The sequence below is a fragment of the Akebia trifoliata genome, unplaced genomic scaffold (assembly GCF_017979445.1).
Source record: "Akebia trifoliata isolate Shusen 1 unplaced genomic scaffold, ASM1797944v1 Contig00719, whole genome shotgun sequence".
Lineage (NCBI taxonomy): Eukaryota > Viridiplantae > Streptophyta > Magnoliopsida > Ranunculales > Lardizabalaceae > Akebia > Akebia trifoliata.
In genome coordinates this window covers 74,804-98,367 of record NW_028237148.1, presented here as the reverse complement: position 1 = coordinate 98,367, position 23,564 = coordinate 74,804, and the positions used below count along the sequence as shown (strand labels likewise).

General features: G+C 32.7%; 1 protein-coding gene across 1 annotated transcript; it reads right to left on the bottom strand.

Annotated features, from left to right (window-relative positions):
• Positions 1-22,571, bottom strand: LOC147381155 (B3 domain-containing protein REM7-like). The gene is made up of 5 exons (XM_086430788.1): positions 22,494-22,571; positions 13,423-13,809; positions 2,823-3,159; positions 2,241-2,356; positions 1-261 (listed from the first exon to the last, which is right to left on the bottom strand). The coding sequence occupies exons 1-5, from the start codon at positions 22,569-22,571 to the stop codon at positions 1-3; spliced, it is 1,179 nt and encodes a 392-aa protein (XP_086286914.1).
• Positions 22,572-23,564: the final 993 nt, after the last annotated feature.

The following is a 23,564-nucleotide window of genomic DNA, read 5'->3' as shown; positions in this document are numbered from 1 at the left end:
TCATGCCGAAGCCGAGCGGGAGATGGTTACCTCGATAACAGGCTTCAGCCCAGTGGATATGAGTTTGAAAGTGCAAACATCTCCAATCTTCAACTTGTTTCCATATGCAAAATCACGCCAACCACCTTTAATATAAGTCCGATTGTCCGATTTCTTGGTTGTCAAATTCACCTCCCATGATCTCCCTTTTGGGTCTTTAAGGGTTATTATGAGACCCTTTCCTCCAAGACCACTAGATGTCAAAAATATCTTCGGGACACACTGCAAACACACGAGACCATCATTTCAGCACTAGGATAGTATAGCCTTCTTGTATGTTATGTGTAAGTTTGAAGTTAGTCAATCTATAAGGGCCACTCTTGACAACATTCTTTCAATATTGATTATATTTCTAAAATTGACTTATTAAAAATCCTTACTACATAAATAATGGGAGCAACTACATGCAGATGACAAGTTGATCCTTGCTAGCCAATCTTAAAATATATATTTTTAAAATTCTTAACAATTGCACTCCTTTCTCACTCTTTCTATTTTTTGTTGAAGAAAAGAGTCTCTTTCTCTTCACCACCCCATTAAGGGAAGAAGTAAAAAGATATATCAAGGATTGAAAGAGTGCCAACTTTTTTTTTCCTTTTGGGAGTGCATTCATATCATTAGAATGCAAGAAGGATATTTAAGAGATGTGATGCAATCAATTCTAAGTGGTGTGCAAATAGTTGATATCTTGAAAAAATTATTACTAAATAAGTGAAGGTGCCACTTAGCTAAGTGGAAAAGGTTTGAGGAAAGCTGCTCCCATGACCTAGGTTCAAGTCCTGTTGAACCCACTTACACCTCCATTAACCACGAACACTACGTGAAGAAAGGGGTAAATTCAACACGACTCTTTTAAACATACTGGAAAAAAGGGTTAAATTTGACCGACCTTGACGTAGAATTTACCTATTTTTCACGTGTTGTAATTCCTTGCTTACTTGGAAAAATATAAAAATAAAACTAAAAGAGAACTTTTTTTTTTCTTTTTTAATTTCTTTCCCCTTTCCCTTCCCCACCTATTTCTTCTCTGCAAACAACAGTGGACGTACATGAATTTATCAAAAAAACTGGGCACTACATGAAAATTGGAAAATTAGATAGAAAAATTGATGGGCCAAGGCCCACAGATTTTAGAAACTGAATTTTGACGGTCTAGGACTGTCGAAATTCTTGATGTTCCCAGATTTGACAGCTTTGAGTTGTTGAATTTCTCCCATCCTTCATTTATTTTACAGTTTCAACTTGTCAAAAAAAGGCAATTTGACAATGAAAAATTTGACGCCAATTCGATCCTTTTGTCCATAAAATTTGGGCTTTTTTCACATGTGGGAGTGGGATCAATGAATAAGCACTCTGACTACATTTTCAACAAATGATTACATAAATTTCAATAGTGATCAGACCACTTCTGATGATATAGGAGACTATCAATGAAGAATAATGATAAACGTACTCCCCCTACTCTCATAACGTGGCATGTGCATAGAACTATAGATTTTTTTTCCTTGGAATACACAACTGCCCACCCCCATGATTATGTGCAGTTGTGTATCCCAAGGAAAAATCTGTCGCTCTAAGCACATGCCACGACAGGACAGTAAAGAGGGGGAGTCAGAAAATCACTACTCACTAATGAAACATGATTTCTAGTATTTTGGGGTAGTAGTATAGTGTATTAGAACTGAATTGAAATGACAGTTAGCTAATTTTAGGCCTCCATCGACTCTTATCGGGTCTGGACTTTTAGATCCAAGCCCAATCCAACATCTAGCCAGGGTTGCAACTGATTTAATCCAAACAGAAACTCTTGCTTATGGTATTAGATCCTTTTTTGTTTGCTTGCTTGCTAGGCAGTAGGCATGCAAGGGTTAGTGTGAAGGTGAGTTCAACGAGTTTCGAACCTAGATGGATCAACTCTCCATGCCTTACCAAGTTAGCTAAGTTGGCACCTTCTTTGTATTGCATCCCAATCTGATCCCCATACCTCATAAGAATTGGATTGGTTCCAATTCTTATTCGGTTCAGACTAAATCCGTTAATCCCTATCAGATCAAACCCTTGTTGGATATCAACATTTGAATCCAAACTTGCTAACAATTGATTTGAGTCTCATCGAGTCATAAACTAACCAAAAAGAGTGTCTAAATGGCTGGAAATTAACATATAAAGAACTTAAACTTGTGTCCAGAAATAAAACTCACAATGATAGAGTCTCTCAAGTTATAATACTTGAGAGTGACAGTAAACTGAGAATCATGTGAGGGTGTGGAACTGCTGGATCCTTTATATCGCATAACCTCAGGAGTAGTAGTTGTTCCTACAAATCATATTACACAAATTACTACCAACGACATTATCATGATTGCATTCATGTCTATATTCAAGGGTTAAGGTCTTTATAAGCGAAGGGATTCATTTTCAAGAGAATATGAATTCTTTTGGAAAAATTGTCATTGGAAATTTTAAATTATTTATCTAAGTGTAAGTAACAAAATGTCGAAAGGAGTGTTTTCATAGTCTTGGGGGTGGTCGAAGCTGCCAAAAAGTAACATTTGAGAATTGGCGGAGAATCATTTTCCCAAGGATAGAGTGTGAAAATGTTCTCTCCTAGGTGAAAAATTGCTTTGAGTAAGAAAACTATTTCTAAGAAAAATGCGAAATCATGTGTGGGCCGAAAATCACATATTCCGACGGAAAATTGCTTACTCGCCACTCATTTTCCATGCATAATCATATAGGCCCTTAAATAGTTCCAATATTAGGGAAAAACATAACGAACTTACTGTCCAAATTCTTGATGGCTTGTTTCTTGCCCACATGTTCTTCTCCTCGCTCTTTTTTCCGCTTGTTTGTTTTGGAATCCAACGGTGGATATTCTTTTTCACATGCACTAGCATCAAACACCATGACATTGAACACCATTCCACCTTCATGTCTAAATACAAGAAAGTCACCTACATGTAGATCATGATCATTGACGAAATCATTCCATCCCTCTTCAAATCGAAACTCATTCAACTTCACACGCCATGCTTTCTCATTACTTCTACTACTCTTCAAGATGGCTTCTCCTTCGCAGTTCTCTCCATCTAAGTACTTGAGAAATCCCTTGGGGATCGACTGCAATAAAACATAAGTTACTTCAACTTAGTTCATAGCCAATCGAGTCTGCACTAATAGACCAAAATTCCAACAGTTAAAAGCATGAAATCCAACTGTTGGGATAAGATATAGATCCCAAGTATGCATTGTATATCATTTAGATAAATCTTAATTAATGGTTGGGATGTCGGGCTTTTCAAAAGTCATCTTTCATATGTCATCCTATTACAACCCTTAAAACAAATATTTTTCTTATTATAACGTGCATTAATAGTCATTATATATATATATATATATATATTTCAAGGCTACAAGGATTCTACATGTTGACATACATCATCTTTACTATGATGAGAGAAGGCCCAATACGTGTTTGTTGGTACCAATTTTCTACTATTACAATGAGAGAATGCAGTGTAGAAGTTTTTTGACGCCAAAATTTGAGTGGTCAACTATTATTGAATATCTATGTATGATACACGTTCTCACACATAATTATACAATTTATGATGATAAAAAAAGTCTAACCATCAATTTATCTTTTGAGAAAAATAACCCACTATTGAATTTTATTTTTTTTATAACTTCAAGCATTATCGTCAAATCCTACATTACACATTGAACCGAAGCACCAAACAATCATAACGCCACATAAATTAATCACAAACCTGCAAAAAAGGGGTTAGTTTTGTTTTTAATTTATTTTATTTAAAACATAAAAAATGCATTTAAAATGTAAAAATCATGTTTAAAACATTAAAACGTGTTTCTTCGAAAAAGTAAAGTTTTTTTTTTTTAAAAAAAATTATTTAATCATTAAGAGGTACAAAACTTGTTCTAAACAACACTTTTAAAAAAATGGATTTTTTTTAAAAACTACTTGAGCCCAGAGGAATTACCAAATTGGCAATCCATGGAAAACCTCATATTCAAAAAAAGAAGAAGAAAATTAAACATATATATATATATATATATATATATATTAGGATCCGTATACACATAAAGCTACAACGCGTTTTGTCTTATATGGGAAACAATGTTTGGAATGGGCTGATTTTTTGTGAGGATGATCTCTATGGTGAGGAGATCATTCTCGCCAAAAATCAGCCCATTATGAAACTTCTAACCCCATGTTTACAAGTTGAAAATTTTTAAATTGTCTAATTTTTGTAAACTATTTTTGATGGGGTTAGAAGTTTTGGAATGGGATGATTTTTTGCAAGGATGATTCTCTCACCATAGAGATCATCCTTACAAAAAATCAGTCCATTTTGAACCTTTTTAATTATATAAGACAAAAACGTTGTAGCTTTATGAGTAGTTTTATGTATCTACGGAACCCGACTCTCTCTCTATATATATTTCAACTTGATCCAATGTGTTGAAAATAGACAGCTACCAAACTCTCAAAACTCAAAATTAAAATTCAACGAAGAAAAATAAAATAAAAATAAAATTTTATTCTTATTTTTTTGTTTTCAAAGGTTTTCTTATATTTAATCCTCTACAAGCCGATGGCATAAGATCATGTTTTTGGATGCCAACATGTGAATCTTACTAAGTTGGTTAGGCTAGACTGACTCATATTAATGCAAGAGATTTACGGGGTAGACCTCAGTGTTGCATTTTCAAAGAATTAGGATCCAGGAGGGTGTCTAGGTAACATCTTATAATAGGAGTTTAGAACACACTGAATTATAAATCAAGTTACTTTCTACATGGCATGCAATCCACACAATGTGAAAAAAGCACATGTTCAATGCCTCAAGGATGTTGAATTTCATGAAATAAAACGGATTAAGATGTCAAATTTTTTATTGTCGAATAATTTTTTTTTCAACGGGCCAAAACTGTCAAATTAATGGAGGATAGAAGAAATTCGGTGGCTCTAAGCCACAAAATCTAGGGAACAAAAAAAAATTGATAGCTCTTGACCGTTGAAATTCAGTTTCTAAAATTCGTTGGCCTTGATCTGTCGAATTCTCCTATAGAATTTTTCAGTTTTCATGTACTGCCAATGAATTTAATCTCCAATGAAAAAGTGACACATAAACACTGTATTTGATTATTTCTATGTCTGTGAAAAATAAATATTTTTATTTATTAAAAAATATTCATAAATTCAATATAATTTCATTTGACTCATTTAAATCAACTTGCTAATTTTTGAGTTGAATCAATTCGGTAACCAATCAAGTCGAGTTTTAAAATTATGTTTTAATTATTGAAAATGATTTATATATTTTAATAAATCCAACATACATAGATCAAATCAGTTTGATGATGATCATCTATGTGAGTTAAAGATTAAAAGTTTTGGGAAGAGAAAACAATGATTTTTTTTTCCATTATTATACAAGATATGATCATAGTCAAGGGGCTAGTAATTAATATTAAAACATAGGAGTACCATAAATATTCTCAAATAAACACGTATATTTAAACCTAAAAAATAGTTAAAAGGATAGTTATGAGAGATTTTCACTTCAAAAATCTTCTTTAGACTAATATTTGATAAAAAGAGTAACAAAGAGTCCATTCTTTTTTAGAAGGGACTTTGTGGTACATATTTTCAAAAAATAGGTCTTTGTTGTCATTGTCCCTATACTAAATAGGTAAAATATTAAATTGGGGTCGTGATAATATGATGCCCCCTTCTGACAAAACGCCCTCATCACAAAACCGTGGATAATTTGCATCGGGATACATAGAATCATAAATCTTTTTCTTGTGTACCTCGAGGCAAATGATTTACCGTTCTATGATGGGGGCGCAGGGGAGCTTTTGTTTGAAAGGAGAGTCATATTGTTACGATACTTAAAATTAGGACCCCAAACTTTTTTGTATGAAAGGGGATAACAAATTCCCCACTTTTGTTACTGTTTGAAGTATGGTAGAGATTCCAACAATGCTCTTTTGGTTAGAAGGAGATATAGGATTTTGAGTAGTGATGTTTGAGTTAATTTCAAAAGAGTAAAAGCTATTCAACCCTTAATTTGTGAAATTTCTTCTTTAACCCCTGAACTTGTTGGCTTAATAAATAATTTTCATTTGTATAGTTAATTAGAAAATGAAGTCTCCAAAAGAAAAGATAAACCGTCTTGTAAAAAATTGATCGAAATATCACTATCTTTAAGAAAAAATAAAAATAAAAATAAAAAGAAGAAGAAGAAAAAAACTAGCCCAAACAATCGAGTTGAAAAGATCTAAAAACTGTTTTTTGGAAACAATCAATGCAGAAAGAAAGAGGGTGAGCTAGAGAGAGACTCACAAGTTGTAAAAGGGATCCAGGAAGTATTGGCTTAAAGAAGTGAGAACCGAAAGGTTGGAATCTTCTTGTGGTCGCCATCTTTGTGGGAAGAATGTGCTCAGATCTTTAATTTCTCTGTTTACGTACGTGTAGTTAGAATGAAGAGATTTCCAAGCAAACTGCTCTAAGTTCGAAATAATCACTTATATTTTTCTATTCCCCATATGACTACCGCTTGAGATTCGAGAGCATTTAATGGTAATATTCCTCCCAACAATCTCACCTTTAGGATTGGCTCTCCCTTACTCTCACTTAAATGAAAGAGGTCTTTTGGTCTTAAACTCTCAAAAAGGTGTGGGGGTTCTCCATATTTTACCTATAGATCCTCGAGATTATCAATAGTGAGCAATAAGACAGGTTCTCATTCAGTACTAGTAATAAGCCTATGATTTCATTTTAACGACCAAGTCAGAAAGTTATGAAACTTTATACATTTGTCTTTAATGGAATTTTTTTCCATAAATGTTGAGTTGTCTTCTACCACTTATGTCAAGTCATGATTGTGAACGCCTCAGTTTCTTGTATTGGATACTACGCCAACCCGGCGTGGATCCTCTGTAGTAAATTTTCTCTAAAGTTTCTTGTAGTGATATCTTGGTTGTTGAGATATGATAATTTTGAAATCAAAGGATAGATCAGATTTGGAAAAAAAAATAAAGAAAAAAATTATTTTTTAACAATGATCAATGCTATTGAAAATAGACAGATATTGAACCCTCTAATTTAAGCCGTATAGATTTACCATCTGGTTGATGTGACAATATCTCAACCTTCCAAAATTAACACATGAAACTTTAGAAAATAAGTACAATAGTGGATCCGCTCCCATGCCAACTAAGGGCGGAGCTAAGTAGGGGAAAGTGGGGGGCTATAGTCTCACTAATGTTTTACAAAAGAAGGGGTAATTCAGGCATGCCCCCACATTGCGGTCAATATTATAGATACCACCCTGTGTTCAAAGTGATGACAAGTCCCCCATAAAATAGGTTTTGACTAAAAACTACAATGCGTTTGGATAGAGCTCCTTGACAATTTTTGTTCCTGTGGAGAGCTAGTAAACGTTTGGATAGAGCTCCTTGACGTGTTTGCTCTTGCACACAAAGAGAGATCTTTACTCTTTGGTGAGAAGCTTGAAAAACCTACTCTTGTGCAGAGAGGTGTATCCAAAACAGGGCCTAACATGAATTGAGCCAAATGCTCTTGTTGCCTGCCTCTATAGAGCCAACAAAACTCTTTTGAGTCATACTAGCCTGATTTACATAGTAAAATTTCAAATCTTACTAAGAGACATTGGGCCCACATGGATTATCACTTCGGCAATAAACACCAAAGCCTTCTAGATTTTATGGAAAACTTAGATACCCAAAAAAAAAAAAAAAACCATTTTTGAGCTTGATACAAGGCATTGAACATGGATGGCAAACAAATTCCCAAATTTTAAATAAAAATTCAACGTTTTTCTTTCGAAGTTCTTTAAATTCCATCCCCTACATCCTTATGATATTGGATAATGTTTTTGGATGTCACACGTTGATGCGGTCAAGAAACTTTCCTGACTAACTTTGTAAGGAAATTGTTTTTCAACTCATAGCTCAAATGGTTTGACACATTGCAAAGCAACTTTAAGGTTATGGATTCAAGTCCAGCTTACCCATCAAAAAAAGAAAGTGTTTTTCGACTCTTTTCTACTAGAAAATATGCTACAACGATTTTAATCAAAATACCTTGATTTTTCTATAAAAAAAAAAACCCCTTGGATGTACTAGGATAGAAGTATTGAGTGTTTTCATGTGTATAAGTATATTCTGTTTTAAAAATAATAATAATAAATATTTAGCACAACAATGAAAAATTGTGATATGGAACGTATATCGTTCTTGTAATTTTGCTCATGAGTTGGTATTTCGCATAGGAAATTTTCTAGCCAACTCAGCAAATTTCCTAGTTGCCTTGCCTGACTTTTTGAGTCAACTTATAGAACCGATTCAAACAATTTAGGACAAATATTTTTAAGTACTATCCAACATTAATTAGAAGTTGTTATTATGTGATACGTATCTTATTTTCTTTAGATATTTAGCGCTTCCTGATTGTTAAGGTGTTTGAAAGTCCATCGATGCAAATCTAAGAAATTGATCGTGTGACTGAAGTGAATGCACAAAAACGAATGGTTCCGAAATCAATAATGGTCTACTATCATTAACACTTAGCATCCGCTGAAAAAAATCCTAGCTTCACCCTTGACTCCAGCATGACCCAATCCTATCCTTTCATATAACCATTCCAACTTTGAAGATTTGGGTTATAGGGAAGAGGCTTCTGTGGATCAAGATGATTGATAATGGAGGGACGAGCATGGATTTCCCTGAAGGTGAGATTTGTCCGAAAGACGTTTGATTTGTAGCGTCACTTCATAGGATTTGACGATCTACTCATTTGTACCAACAATGCTAAAAGAAGGGTACGTCACCTCTTGATGGCATGCTCTCCATTGAGAAAGAATTGATTATAATCTTATTCAATTTTCTCCTCAGTCTCCTAAGTTCGAACTTATCAGATCATTGTGTATGGTTCCCAAACACTACTATGAAGGAAGGGGGTGACTATATGGGTTTTCTATAGTCTTATTTCGGGGCATTCTATTAAAATATCTCGAAAGTTTTAAGATCTTCTTTGTTTGCACTCTATATATGATTCTTAGGTATGCATATCTCTAGGATAATTAGATGATTGTCCCTAAGTGTAGAATTATGCTAACAAAGCAAATATGACCAAATAAGGATCTGAATGGCAATGAAAACTTTCAATTGTCTCACTATGATTGATAATTAGCATGAATTTAAAGGATAGTAGGAGATAAAGATATAATGTAATCTACAATACTATGCTATGGTACATGAAAAGCACCACAATACTTATTTTTCGAGATCCCAACCAATAACAATTAGATAAATATTATCCTATTCATATTGATTAGGATGATTAATATATTATGGTCTATTTAATTGCTTGGAATTTTAATTTTTGGGGATTTCAAAATCTATAGGAAAATGATTAGAGCGAGGAAAAAATAAAAATGAATTTGAATAATCACACCGTTTTGGTACATGATTGCGTACGCCGCTGATGTGGCAAGGGCATCGAACCGCACATCTTTTTTCCTGTGTATTTAGATAAAAAAGATCTATGGTTTGTTCCCTTGCCATGTCAGCCACGTACCCAACCACATATCCAAACCGCACGTGCATTCATCAGGACACAATGAATTTTACTGTTTAATTGCATTTATGGAAAAAAATCAGTAGAAAGAGAAAAGAGAGGGAGATTGGAATTTTTAGGGTTACATAGATGAAAAAATGAAAATTCAGCCATGATTGGGTTTTTTAAATTCATGATGATGAAGAATCATTTTCCATGAATAAAAAAACAAACAAATGAAAAATGTGATTTTCCATGCAAAATGGAAATCCCAATTCCCACCCATTGTCCATGGGCAATCAAACAGACCCTTAAGACTTTTTTTTTAGTGACCATTGAATGGTTGAAATGAGATGAGATGAGAAATACAATTTTCCTAGGGATTAGTTTTACAAGAAATCCCCAAGGAAAATCTTCCTTTCTCACTCCCACCAAGATTAGACACTAGATGCTAAAAAATAATATAAGTAGAAAACACAATAGAATAATACTGAAGTGACGTCAAGATTGTACCTGAAGATTGAATTCTTCTTAGTTTTTTTTGACACTTTGGTTCTTCTGTCTCTCGGTGGTTATAATTAGAATGAAGGGAGGTGAAAAGCCACCCATTTGTGATTCAAGAAAACTAAATCCCAAGTTCCAACGACCTCTCTCTCTCTCTCTTAAATAACACTCAACATATTCCCAAAAACGCTTCTCCGAAGTGTAAGATTTTTTGGGCCGTTACTTAACTTCATCTCCCAAGTCCCAACACCTTCCTTTTTTATCGTTAAGGGACATTTTGCAGTGTTTGCCTCCAAGTCCATTGGAATTCACACAACACGATCATTTCATTAAAGAAGATACTAGTGCCCTCCATAGTTACAAGGTTAGAGTACAGGTTTAAAATGGTAAGAGAAAACTTTGAAAAAAACGTAGAAAATCAAGAAAAAAAAATGATGAAAATTAAAATTTAAAAAATTTATTAAAAATTATAAAATATGTATATATCTAATGAAAATTCATAAAATCAAGATATTATCATCAAATCCAATATTTTTACATTTATGAATTACCAAATTCTAATATGTATTAAATCCCACATTACAAATTTTTTTTTTTCTCATTTTTCTTTTGTTTTGAAATTTTTTTTAAGAGAATAAAACGACATTTTTTTGTTACATATGAAAAAGATGCACTTTTTAATCAATACAAGACATGTTTTTAAACGCATTAATATTAGTTTGTTGTTGTTGTTGTTGTTGTTGTTACTATGTGCCCTTTGATACTCAATATAAAACTAGGTACCCCGTTAAGTAATATTTTTTTTGGTGCACACTTCTTGGCCTCACATTGTGAAAACATGCCCCAATCTATAATATGTTACTAAGATAAAATAGACCCCTTTTTCTATCACTAGGATGCGTTTTGAGAACATGTGGGAAGCAACTAGTGTGAGTCTTTTGTTTTGCAAGGCAATCAAAGATTAGTATTAAAAAGATGGCTAGTTAGAAACACCCCCTGTAAAATTGGTGATGTTAGGTTTATCCCTTTGCAAAATGCAAGATTAGGTTTACCACCCTTAACCGTAAGTTAGGGCTGACTTTTCTTGATGATTTCATTAAACAGTGAAATTTTAATATTTTTCAAATTTTGATTTAGTAATTTAAGTATTTGAAGAATATTTTGAAGAAAAAAATTCAAAATTTCTCCCTTAAATCGTCAACAAAATGCAATGTTGAGCTACAGTAAAAAGAATTAAGCCTAATCTTGCATTTCGCAAAGGATAAACCTAATATCACCAATTTTATAGGAGGCTATTTCTAAAATAAATCATAAAACGAGGGTGACCCCAAATATTATACAAATCAAGTCCAAGGGAGGTTCTGGTGATCATCAATAACAATCCTTCCACTCCCTACCATAGTTTTAAAATTGTCCAGAGGCTCAAATAACTCCCTCATGAGATTATATAATGTGGATCCTCATATGCGTTCTCAAATGATATAACTTGTCTTATATTTTGAAATTAACAACCATCTCATGAGTAAAACTTGGTTGAGTCAAGTGAATTTTTGTATATTTTAATAAAATAATTAATATTTGGGTGATTTAGATATGCCCCCATCTTCTAGTCAATGTTAGAAATACCTCCCTATGTTTTCAAATCGATGACATATCTCGCTTGACTTAGGGCTTTCGTGAGAGACTAATTCAAATGACATAAAAGCCCTCATCTACAATATCTTATCCTTCTATCCCAAAACTAGTCATTGTAAAGTAAAATTTTCAGCCTTGAGATTTTGTCTTCAACATTCCTCTCAAGAATGAGATAGGATTTTCAAAATGCAAGATGGATTTTGGGTTAGAAATTAAGGGTTTTTACAAGACATTGAAAATGATGGGTTTAACCTAAATATCCTCATCTTCCACATGTTGATTTTATCCTTAAAAACGAGTCATCTTCAAACTTTGGGTAAGGCACATTTACGTTCAAATCTCAAAAACAATGTAGGATTTTCAGAGAATTACAAAATGAAGTTTTGGATGGAAAAAACAAAGGTTTTAGAAAACATTGAAGGTAATGGGTTTAAGATGAGATTGAATGGGTTAAAAATAACTTACCTTAAGATTAGCAACTTGAAGATGAAATATTTTTTGGGTCAAATCTTCAAACTTGAGAATACATCTACTTCAAATTAAAACGTCAATAATGAAAGAGGCTTTTCACATTGGGAAAAAATCAAGGGGATTTACGTAGTAGTTGGAGAAATTGGAGAAAGGGGGCATTTTGGTCAGTTTATATTAGTCTCTTTTGATAAAATTTAGGTCAAGGGGGCATGTCATCAGTTTAAAAACATATGGGGTATCTCTAAATATTGGCCAAAAAGTAAGGGGTATGTCCATGATTTCAAAACTCGTCTGAGATTGGGACGTATTGTTCGATTCATCACGGTATTGCTCATCAACAAGACGGACGATTAAGTCAATGCATTGGACAAGATTTAAAACTCACATTTATTTTTATCATTGTCGAATGAGACGTTTCAAACGTATCGGAAAACTTGTCTGAGATGACTCAATCTCATTCATGGATGAGATGAGTTTTAAAACCAGGGGCATGTCTAAACCATCCTTAGTTTTTTATTTTATATAAAAAAAATTACAATTACTCAAAAATATAATTAACAACATCATTTTGCATAACCTCAGGATGTGTTGGTGCGAACAGCCGGACTCTTCACTTTGCATAACCTCAGGAGTATTATTAATGGAACCTATAAGCTACATTAATTACATAAATCACCATTAACAATATTATTTTGCATTCATGCCTATGATCAAGACTTAGGGTCTGTAAGAGAGAGAATGATTTCCTTTGGAAAAATGAATTGTGTGAAAAAATAAATCCCGCGATTTTAGTACACCTAAGTAAATGCCAAACGGTCTTGTTAACATGTGCCCTAAGTGAAATAAATACACTTTGGAAATTTGATTTTGTACTGAAAATGCCCTTAAAAAATTTTCTTTTTACAAAAACACCTTTGTGCTTCAATTTCCAAAGTGTATTTATTGCAAAAATTTGAAATAAACCCATATTTATTTTATGGTTATAAAATCACGGTGGTGTGATGAATGGATTTTGGTGTGATTTTATAACAAAATCACTTATGATTTTTTATGGTATGGTGATGTCACAGCCCTGAAATAATATTAAGTGGTTAGAAAATCATTTTCTCTTGCTAGGAAAAAGAATTCAAAGGAAAGTGCGTAATCACATGCAAGTAAATCACATTTTTCAACAAATCATTTTTCCGCTCATTTCCCTTTGAAGGACTATGAATATTAGGGAAGTACATAGAGCATTTACCCCCTAATTTCTTCTTCGCGTGTTTCTTGCGTACTCGTTCTTCTTTTACTTCCTTCTGATCCTTCGCTTTGAAATACAATGGTGGATATTCTCTCTCATATGCAGTAGCATCAAACGCTATGACATTGAACACCATTCCACCTTCATGTCTAAATACAAGTAAATCCCCTACATGTAGATCATGATCTCTGAAAAAATCATTCCATCCCTCTTGAAATCGAAACCCATTCACCTTCACACACCATGCTTTCCCACTACTTCTACTACACTTCAAGATTGCTTCTTCTTCGCAGTTTTTTGCATCTAAGTACTGCAAAAAAACATATTTATTTTTACTTGGTTCGTTTTCAAATCCATATAGAGTTAATTTTTTTCTTTAGAATATCTATGATCTCAACAGTCGGATGGATCGAGAGTCTCTACTGTGGGTTGAGGGTAGAGTTTTCCAATGTACATATTCTCCCATAAAGTTGAAGCAACTCCCTCAAATCTTAGTTTTTTCAACTTAATTGGTTATAAATTTTCTATCACAACCATGGTTTTTAAACTCGTTTTGATGTCTTGTACCGAGTTGTCTTGAACAAGATATCTGATTTATTTGACTCGCCTTAAACGAGATTTAAAAAAAAAAGTGTTAGAATTAGAATAAACCATTACTTTGAGACGACTTGACAACTCGTCTCATTGGTGGACGATACCGAGACAACTCGGATGAACCGTCAGTCTTGGACGAGATTTAAAATCATGATCATAACTATTACTTTTACATGACAGAAGAACTATCACTTATTTGCAATCTTATAAATTATAAGGACAATAATAAAAGTATTTAATAGTATTCACCAAGGTTTTGAAAATTAACGGATGCCATTCCAAATTTAAAATTAGGGGCTTTGTTTAGGTGTGCCCTTTGGCATGTTAAAGAGCATTAAATACACCTTGGGATTAAGAATGTAAGGGTATTTTGATAATAAAATATTGTTTAAGGGTATTTTCAATATAAAATCCAATTTCCAAAGTGATTTTATTTCATGTGCCTTTGGGTTCATGTTAACAGACTCTGAAATTAAGATGCAACAATGAAAAATAATTTTAATCTTTTTTCAAAGTTGATAGAATTTTTTCTCATGCGATTTGATTTTTTTTTTTAAATATGCCACAAGCGGTTCAATGACCTTTAGTAAGATTTTGAATCTTAAAAAGTTAACAAGCTGGCCTTACTCTTTTAAAATAGAACAAATAAAAGAGTAAGTCTAATCTTACAAAAATCAATTTGGGGTAATTGAGCTAATCTGTGGCATTCAAAATATGATCCGATGTCACAAGAATGTACCAGACATAATTTCAAGAACTTTGAAAGAAAAACTTTAAAAAACAAAAGTAATTTCTTCTTGTTAAATTTTAATTTTAATTTAGGATTTTGGTGGAATTAGCTAGTAACCGTCCATTTTCAAAACCTTGGATCAAGCCTAAAAAAACAGTCACAATCTAGAACGGTGTCACGTTGCTATAAAAATGTTAGGTGTCTACGTGGCACATTTTTGTTAACAGCTAGATTAGGAGCAAGAGGTATTTAAAACACCAACTAAAACACGCCAGCCACATAAACACCTCTCCTATTTTATAGGAATGGAACATCTTATTAGATTGTAAGGAAAAAAATTACTTTTTTTATTTATATAAATCAGGAGGGCTATGCTGTTGAATTGCCAATTTGGTGATCCATTTAAGCTCAAGGCCCTTAATAATATTTGAAAGCTTACAAGCACGAGAAGTGTTTTCAACAAAATAATAAATAAAAAAATTAAGTGTCAAAAATTTGATTAAAAAAATTAAAAAAAAAAAAAAAAACTTTGGCACTTTAAGTTCCGAAAATTTGGAATAAATATATATATTTTGGCAGTTTAAATGTCGAAATAGGTTCCTTTCGATAAATTTATAAAAATTGTTACTTTTTTAATAAAAATATTTAAATTAGGTTTTTTTATTTTTTCTTTTAGAGACTGTTATCTTCAAGTTTTGAGTTTTCTTTCGAAAAGCCAGCTAGTTTGGTGGTCAAAAGAAATTTCACCAAATATAACATAAAAGTGTTGGACAACTTTTGCTCACTTGAAATTGTGTCTAAACTGTCTAACATGCTCCTTAACACGTGCCTAAATTATTAGCAATGTTCCTCGATACGAGTCTAAACTATTTGACAATGTTTCTTGACATGAGCCTAAATTATTGGCAATACTCTTCGATATGAGCCTAAATTATTTGATAATGTTCATCGACACGAGTCTAAACTATTGGTGACACTTTTCGACACGAGTCTAAACTATTTGACAATCATCTTCGTCACGAGCCTAAACTGTTAGTGACGCTTTTTGGCATGAGCATAAACTGTTTGATAGCGCTCATCGGTACGAGCCTAAATTGTTGGCGACGCTCTTCAACACAAGCCTAAACTGTTTGACAACGCTCCTCAACACGAGCCTAAACCTTCGGCGATGCTCGTCAGCACAAGTATAAATTGTTTGATAACGCTCCTCAACAAAAGTCTAAATTATTGGCGACATTCCTCCACATGAGCCTAAATTATTTGACAACGCTCCTCAACACGAGTATAACTATTAAACAATACTTTTCGACACGAGAGCCTAAACTTTTGATAATATTCTTTGACACGAGCCTAAACTGTTTGACAATGTTCATCGACATGAGTCTAAACTATTGGTGATGCTCCTAAACACAAGTTTAAATTGTTTGACAATGCTCCTTAACATGAGCCTAAATTATTTGACAATGCTCCTTAACACAAGTCTAAACTATTAACGACGCTCCTTGACACGAGTCTAAATTGTTTGATAACACTTCTTGACACAAGTCTAAATCGTTGGCGACGCTCGTTGACACGAATCTAAACTTTTTGACAACGCTCATCGACATGAGCCTAAATCATTGGCGACCTCCTTGACACGGACCTAAACCGTTGGTGATGCTCCTTGATAGAAGCCTAATCTGTTGTCAAAGCTACTCAATAGAGACCTAAACTGTTGGTGCGTTCATCAACACAAGCCTAAGCTGTTTGACAACGCTCCTTGTTACATGACATATCCAACCAGTTAGCATTGTTTGCTCCCAAGCACCACTGATAGATAGCTGCTTTGAGACTGACTAATCAGTATATTGATATATCTCATCATGTGGTTCTTCTAGCTAGTAGGCGTTCTTTGCCCCCGAGTACTATTGATAAATAGTTGCTTTGGAGACTGGCCAATCAACGTATTGATGTCTCTCGTTACGCGATACTTCTAGCCAGTTGGTGTTATTCACCCTCGAGCACCATTCATAAACAACTACTTTGAAGACAGGTCAACTGGCATGTACATATCTTTCATCACGTGGCGTTTCTATCCAGTTGGCGTTATTTGTCCCAGAGCATCACTGATAAACAACTACCTTGAAGATTGTCCAACTGACGTATATATCTCTCTTGTCGCATTATTCCTCTAGTTAGTTGGCATTGTCCGCCCTCGAGCACCACGGATAAACAACTACCTTGGAGACTGGCCAATCATTGTATATATGTCTCTCATCACATGGTTCCTCTAGTTAATTGGCATTGTTCACCTTAGAGCACCACTGAGCTGCTTTGGAGACTGGCCAATCAATATGTACATATTTCTTGTCGCATAGTTCTTCGAGTCAGTCGGCATTGTCCACCCTCAAATACCACTGATAAACAGTTGCTTTAAAGATTGATCAACTAACGTGTACATATCTCTCGTTGCACTATATCTCTAGTTAGTTGGCGTTGTCTGTCTCTGAGCACCACTAGTAAACAATTACTTTGGAGACTGGCCAATCAGTGTATACATATCTATTTCGCACATCTCTAACCAGTTGGCATTGTCCATCCCCAAGCACGACTAATGAATAGTTGCTCTAGAGACCGACTTACAAACATTGGTTCACATGCTAGTTGCGCTACAAAATTCAACAAATGATCCAAGAAGAATAAAGGAGGTACGTGAATATTGGAAGTATTGTCAATAACAAGGACAAAGCTCTTCCTGTATACAAATACAAAGAAAAAAATGTTGTCACAAAAATGACAAAAGAAATAAGGAAATAGAGAGATGTTGCAAAGTTCAAACAAATAAGGAAATAAGAATGGGTTTAAAAAATATCTCGATATTGTGAGTTCACACCAAAACTTGACTCGATTGGTTATTGAGGTGACTCGGTTATTAAATTCTTCATGTCAACTCAAAAAATTTGAATGACTCATGAAGCTTGGTCAAGCCGGAAAATCATTATTTCTAACCAAAACTCCATTTTTAAGAAGTTGATCAACTTAAGTTGTGATTTCTTGAATTAAACCTTTGATTATGCTGTCCAAGGTAATCATCATCATCTACTACAACTCTACGAATGCCAATCTACTTTTTGCAATACTTCCATGGCCTCGTTCAACTACAAGTTTAGGCCCCTACAAAAAAAATTCATCAGATCAGGGAAAAGAAATTCATTTGCGATCTTATTCCAAGAATCTCGAGGTAAGATTTGTTAAAATTTATTGTCAACAATATCTTTTGATAAAAATAACCCACTATTGAATTTTATTTTTTATAACTTCAAGCACTATCATCAAATCCTACATTAAACAATGAACCAAAGTACAAACAATCGTAAAGCCATATCAATTAACCACAGACCTGCAAAAAAGGGGTTAGTTTTGTTTTTAATTTATCTGATTTAAAACATAAAAAGGCATTTAAAACGTAAAAGTCATGTTTAAAACATTAAAACGTGTTTCTTTGAAAAGTAAAGTTTCTTTTAATTATTTAATCGTTAGAGGTACAAAACATGTTCTAAACGAAACTTTTAAAAAATGAAGGTTTTTTTTACTACTTGAGCCCACAAGGATTACCAAATTGGCAAATCCAACACAAAAAACTTCTAGATTTCATGGAAAACCTCATATTTAAAAGAAGAACAAGAAGAAAATTAAAATATACATATATGTATATATTCAACTTGATCCAAGGCGATGAAAATGGATGGCTACCGAACTCCCACAACTCAAAATTAAAATTCAACGATGAAAAAAAAAAAATGTTTTATTTTTATTTTTTGTTTTCAAAGGTTTTCTTATATTTAATCCTCTACAAACCAATGGCGTCAGATCATGTTTTTGGATGCCAACATGTGAGCTCATGACCCTTTGTTAAGTTTGAAATCTTACTAAGTTGGTCAGGCTAGACTGACTCCTATACATACAAGAGATTCACAGGTAGACCTCAGTGTTGCATTTTTTAAGAATTAGGATCAAGAACGTTGTCTAGGTGACATCTTATAATAGGAGTTTAGAACACACTCAGCTCTAAATCAAGCTGCTTTCTAAATCTCATGCAGTCCACACAATGTGAAAAAAACACATGTTCCATGCCCCAAGGACGTCGAATTTCATGAAATTCGACGGACTAAGGTGTCGAATTTTTCATTGTCGAATAATTTTTTTCGATTTGCCGAAACCGTCAAATTAATGGAGGTTAAGAGAAATTCAATTGCACTAAGCCGTTAAATCTGGGGAACATAAAAAATTTGACGGCCTTAACCATTGAAATTCAGTTTCTAAAATTCATTGCCTTGATTTGTAGAATTTTCCAGTTTTCACGTAGTGCCAATGAATTTAATCTCCAATGAAAAAGTGACATGTAAACACCGTATCTTGCTATAGAAATGGCACACTGTTATGAGTCGTGATATCATTTATATGATTAAATACTTATAATAGCTTAGTTCTTCAAATCAAATATTCATTATATCCTCTCCCCTGCTCTCAATATTTATTATCTACTGTGCCATGGATTGAGACTATTTTTTGTTATTATTTAAAAAATCTGGCTTTTGCATGAAATCGCACTCCCTCCTACAAATAATATGACCTAAATACCCGTTTTTAAAGTTTAAAAACAAAAAAATCCTTCATTTACTTCTAAAAGCACGTTAGATACACCCAACTTTTGTAGATTCTACCTGCTTCAACCTTTACAAAATAAAAAAAATTCACTCACTTAATGAAAAATAGATAGAAAATTGATTTTTCTAGAAAAATACAACTTTTGAGCGTTTGATTGCATATTTTCCCAATATGAATCAAGAATTAAAAATCCCCAAACATCTTATATAGGATCAAATGGGTCAAAAACCAATAAATTAGTCAAAAACCAAGGGCCTGTTTGGATACCAGGAGCAGAACTACTGTTTCAAAGAACAAGAGCTGAAGTACTCTATGGAGGAGCTAGAAAAGTAATTCTATGCAGAAAGGGCGTTTGGTAATTAACTTTGTGAAGTATTGGTAGAAGTACTTTTGTGTTGGAAGTCTATTTGGGAACCATATTGACTTCTCATGACTTCTAGAAAAAAGACCAGAATACCCTTATACCAGTTACTATTTTTTGTCTTTTAGTTTCATAATATGCCTTCAAACTATATTGTTTTTGACATTTTAACTATAAATATTAATATAATATAATATAATATGATATAATATTTTAATATTAAGTATTAAAATAATGTGTTGTGTTTAAATCCATTATACTCAAAAATTTAAAAAAATTTGACAGACTGTTTTTGACATAATATGACATAATATTAAAAAAAAATTGACAGACTATTTTTTAGTGTCATAATATGCCTTCAAACTATATTGTTTTTGACATTTTAATTATAAATATTAATATAATATAATATAATAAATATTAATATAATATTTTAAATATTAAATATTAATATAATATAATATAATAAATATTAATATAATATAATATTTTGAATATTAAATATTAATATAATGTGTTTAAATCCATTATACTCAAATTAAAAAAAATATTAATATTAATAAATGTTTCTTTCACTTGATTTAAGGGCAAATGAATTAGGAATATTTTCATAGAAAATTAATAAAGTTAAGGGTATTTTGGTAAAACGAATCATTAGATTTTGACTCCCCACAAGATGAGTTTTGAGAAATAGATTTTCTTGACTTCTTCACAAAGAGTAATTTCTTGCTCTTGCGCGGAGTAACTCTTTGAAGGAGTTGTTCATCCAAACGACTTCTAACTCCTTGCAAGAGTCAGAAGTAGCCAAGGAGTCCTATCCAAACGCCTACCAATAAATTATGATCCCACAACCCCATATTTAGTTAGTTTTTTAAAAGAGACATTCTATTACCTCACCAACTTTTACTAAGAGCACTCAAATTCATGTAATAAACAAAGAAGAATTTGATACATAACTTTGGTTTCCGTGAAGGACATGTGCGTTTGCACAAAATTCCAAAAAAGAATAAGCTCTCTTTTTAAAATTATAATATTTTTGTACTAATATAATATTTAAAATTTCTTTACTTAATTTCTTAAATTACAAAGACAACCTTATTATAATATTTTTACACTAATATAATCTTCAAAATTTCTTTACTTAATTTCTTAAATTACAAAGATAACCTTGTTAGACACGTGCGTTAGCACATCCCCTGCTAGTATACTAAAGGGACAATGACTATGAATGGCTCTTTTAGGAGAATGTGGACCGAATAGTCCTCTACTACATTTAAGTCCCACTTAATAAAATATTAACCTATTAAGGATCTTTTGAAGATTGTTTTAAGAAAAATACTTGAAATACTCTTTTAACAACTTTACAAAGTGGTTTGATCTAAAAATATAATTAATTTATTTGGTAATTTATATGTCTGTGAAAAATAAATATTTTTATTTATTAAAAAATATTCATAAATCCAATATAATTTCATTTGACTCATTTAAATCAACTTGTTAATTGTTGATTTGAATCAATTCGATAAACATTCAAGTCGAGTTTTAAACTTATGCATTAATTATTGAAAATGATTTATACATTTTAATGAATCCAAAATACATAGATCAAATCAGTTTGATGATGATGATGATGATGTCATCATCATCATCTATATGAGTTAAAGATTAAAAGCTTTGGGAAGAGAAAACAAGGATTTTTTTTTCCATTGTTATATAAGATATGACCATAGTCAAGGGTCCTGTAATTAATTTTAAAACATAAGAGTACCATAAATATTCTCGAATAAACACGTTTATTTAAACGTAAAAAATAGTTAAAAGGATAATTACAAGATTTTCACTTTTAAAAAATCTTCTTTAGACTAATATTTTATATAAAGAGTAATAAAGAGTCCATATTTTTTAGAAGGAATTTCATGGTACATATTTTCAAAAAATAGGTCTTTGTTGTCATTGTCCCTATACTAAATGGTAAAATATTAAAATTGGGGTCGTGATAATATGACGACCCCTTTTAACAAAACGCCCCCATCACAAAATTGTGGATCATTTGCATTGGGATACGTAGAATCATAAATCTTTTTCTTGTGTATCTCAAGGCAAATGATCTACCATTCTGTGATGGGGGTGTAGGGGAGCGCTTGTTAGAGTGGAGCATCATATTATTACAGTTCTTAAAATTAAGAAAGCAAACTTTTTGTATGGAAGGGGACAACAAATTCTTCACTCTTGTTAGTGTTTGAAGTATGAGAAAGATTCCCACGATGCTCTTTCTGGTTAAAAGGAGATATAGGGGTATGATAAGTGATGTTTGAGTTAATTTCAAAAGATTAAAAACTCTTCAACCCTTAATTTGAGAAATTTCTTCTTTAACCTTCGAACTTGTTGGCTTAATAAATAATTTTCATCAATTTGTATAGTTAATTAGAAGATGAAGTCTCCAAATGAAAAAGATAAACCGTCTTGTAAAAAAATTGATCAAAATATCACTATCTTAAAAAAATAATAATAAATAATAATAATAATAATAATAAGAAGAAGAAGAAGAAGAAGAAGAAGAAGAAGAAAACTAGCCCAAACAGTCGAGTTGAACAGATCTAAAAACTGTTTTTGGGAAACAATCAATGTATAAAGAAAGAGGGTGAGATAAAGAGAGACTCACAAGTTGTAAAAGGGATCCAGGAATTATTGGCTTAAAGAAATAAGAACTGACAGGTTGGATTCTTCTCGTGTTCGCCATCTCTGTGGGAAGAATGTGCTCTTCAGATCTTTAATTTCTTTGCTTATGAACGTGTAGTTAGAATGAAGAGATTTCCAACCAAAATGCCTCTAAGTTCTAATTGATTACTTATATTTCTTTATTGCCCATACGACTACACTCGAGACTCGAGAGTATTTAATGGTAATATTCCTCCCAACAATCTCACCTTAAGGATTGGCTATCTCTTTCTCCCACTTAAATGAAAGGTGTGGGGGCTCTTCATATTTTGCCTAGAGATCCTCGAGATTATTAATAGTGAGCAATAATACAGATTCTCATTCTAAAGTATAATGAGCCTATGATCCTCGAGATTATCAATAGTGAATAATAAGATAGGTTCTCATTCTAAAGTACTAGTAATGAGCCTATGATTTCATTCTGACGAACAAGTTAGAAAGTTATGAAATTTTATACATTTATCTTTAATAGAATATTTTTTCGCAGATGGTGAGTTGTCTTCTGCCACTTATGTCAGGTCATGATTGCGAATGCCTCAGTTTCTTGTATTGGATACTATGTGTAGACACCCCATTTTTGCACTCGCCTGATTAATCAACTCGTCAACCCGATCGCAATGGTTCCCAATGATGGATGTTTATTCCAATGCTTCATTTTGTTACCAGATATGTTTCAGAAATCCGGATGAGGTATCTCGAACTGCCAAAACTTAGAAATCACGCTACGCTAGGTAAATACGACCCCAGAAACATAGAAATCATCATCTTGCAAACCAAAAAGAAGCTTCACGATAAAAATCACTAAAAATGATCAAATTACCAAAATATCCCTAACATCAAAACAATCCTAGAGCCTACATTACGCTTAGGAAAATCCATTCAAACACATAAAACAACAAATTGAAACCAAATAAATCATTTCACCAATTTTCACAAAATTCGACAAAATTACGAAAATACCCCTCATAAAATTCACAATCATTTCACACAAATTTTTTTATAAATGACAAAAATC